This window comes from Nothoprocta perdicaria, unplaced genomic scaffold (genome assembly GCF_003342845.1).
Source record: "Nothoprocta perdicaria isolate Ctin4 unplaced genomic scaffold, notPer1 scaffold_103, whole genome shotgun sequence".
Lineage (NCBI taxonomy): Eukaryota > Metazoa > Chordata > Aves > Tinamiformes > Tinamidae > Nothoprocta > Nothoprocta perdicaria.
The window spans coordinates 2,731,880-2,733,350 of NW_020454128.1; the positions used below are offsets into that span (position 1 = coordinate 2,731,880).

Sequence of the window (1,471 nt, forward strand, 5' to 3'; positions counted from 1 at the left end):
GGATGCTGCGCGTTCCCGGTATGGGGATGCTGCGCGTTCCCGGTATGGGGACCCCGTGCGCTTCCTGCACGGAGCCCCATGCGCTCCCTGTATGGGGAGCTGCATGTTCCCTGGATGGGAATCCCGCGTGTTCCCTGCACGGAGCCCCGTGCGCTCCCTGTTTGGGGACCTCGCATGTCCCCTGGACGGGGATCCCGCGTGTTCCCTGTGCGGGGCCCCGTGCGCTCCCTGCACGGAGCCCCGTGTGCTCTCCATACGGAGCCCCGTGCGCTCCCGCCGCTCTCTCCACCGTGCTTCTATTTAAAGCCCTTTCCTCAGCCTGCGCCTGGTGTGTGAGCGCCGTGGGGCAAGTGGGGCACACGGGACACTCGCGTGCAACGTCCCCATGGCCGTGCGGGCGCCAGCAGCAGGGCGGCGGGTTACGGAGCRCTTTTATTGCCCCGCGCTACAGGTACTTGTAGGCGACCTTGGCGGGCAGCGTCTGCACCTCCATGCGCACGGGGCACTTGTAGAAGTGGCCGAGGAGGGTCTCGGTGTAGCCGACGAGGAAGCAGAGCTTGGCGGGCGGCAGCGCGCGCAGCAGCAGCGCGCACAGCAGCAGCGCGTTGCCRCGCCGCTTGAGCACCACGTCGGCGGCCAGGCAGCCCGGGAAGGTGCCGTGCAGGAAGCGGCGCACGAAGGCGTCCTCCACGGCGCGCTCGGCGGCGCCCGCCTCGCCGCACAGGTTCCCTGCGCGCGGGGGGCGGCAGCGGGGCCGCTGTCACTGGGGTGGCCGTCCCCATGTGGGGCCGGTGTCACCCAGAGCGGCTGTGCCCATGTGGGGCCGGTGTCACCCCAGGGCGGCTGTGCCCACGCGGTGTCGGTGGCCCCGGGGCGGCTGTCCCCACGTGGGGCCAGTGTCCCCCAGGGTGGCCGTCCCCACGTGGGGCTGGTGTCACTGCGGGGCAGATGTCCCCACGCAGGGTTGGTGTCCCTGGGGCGGTCGTCCCCATGTGGGGCCGGTGTCACCGGGGCGGCCGTCCCCACGCGGTGTCGGTGTCCCTGGGGCGGTCGTCCCCATGTGGGGCCGGTGTCACCAGGGCGGCTGTGCCCATGTGGGGCTGGTGTCCCCGAGGTGGTCGTCCCCATGCGGGGCCGGTGTCCCCGGGGTCGCCGTCCCCATGGGGGGCCGGTGTCCCCGGGGTGGCCGTCCCCATGTGGGGCCGGTGTCACCCGGGGCGGCTGTGCCCATGTGGGGCCGGTGTCACTGGGGTGGCCGTCCCCACGTGGGGCCAGTGTCCCCAGAGGGCCGTCCCCACGCGGTGTCGGTGTCCCCGGGGTGGTCGTCCCCACGTGGGGCCAGTGTCCCCGCGGCGGCCGCCCCGCGCGGTGTCGGTGTCCCCGCGGCGGCCGCCCCGCGCGGCGCGGTGCCACTCACCGGTGTGCAGCGAGAGCCAGCCCTTGCGGTGCGCGATGTGCTGCGGCCCCAGCG

At 73.7% G+C, this 1,471-nt stretch overlaps 1 protein-coding gene across 1 annotated transcript; it reads right to left on the reverse strand.

Annotated features, from left to right (window-relative positions):
* Positions 1-419: 419 nt before the first annotated feature.
* On the reverse strand, positions 420-1,466 carry MRPS24 (mitochondrial ribosomal protein S24; the record flags this gene model as incomplete). The annotated part of the gene is made up of 2 exons (XM_026042724.1): positions 420-729; positions 1,418-1,466. Coding segments are annotated over 2 exons (333 nt in total), but the record flags the coding sequence as incomplete, so codon positions are not given.
* Positions 1,467-1,471: the final 5 nt, after the last annotated feature.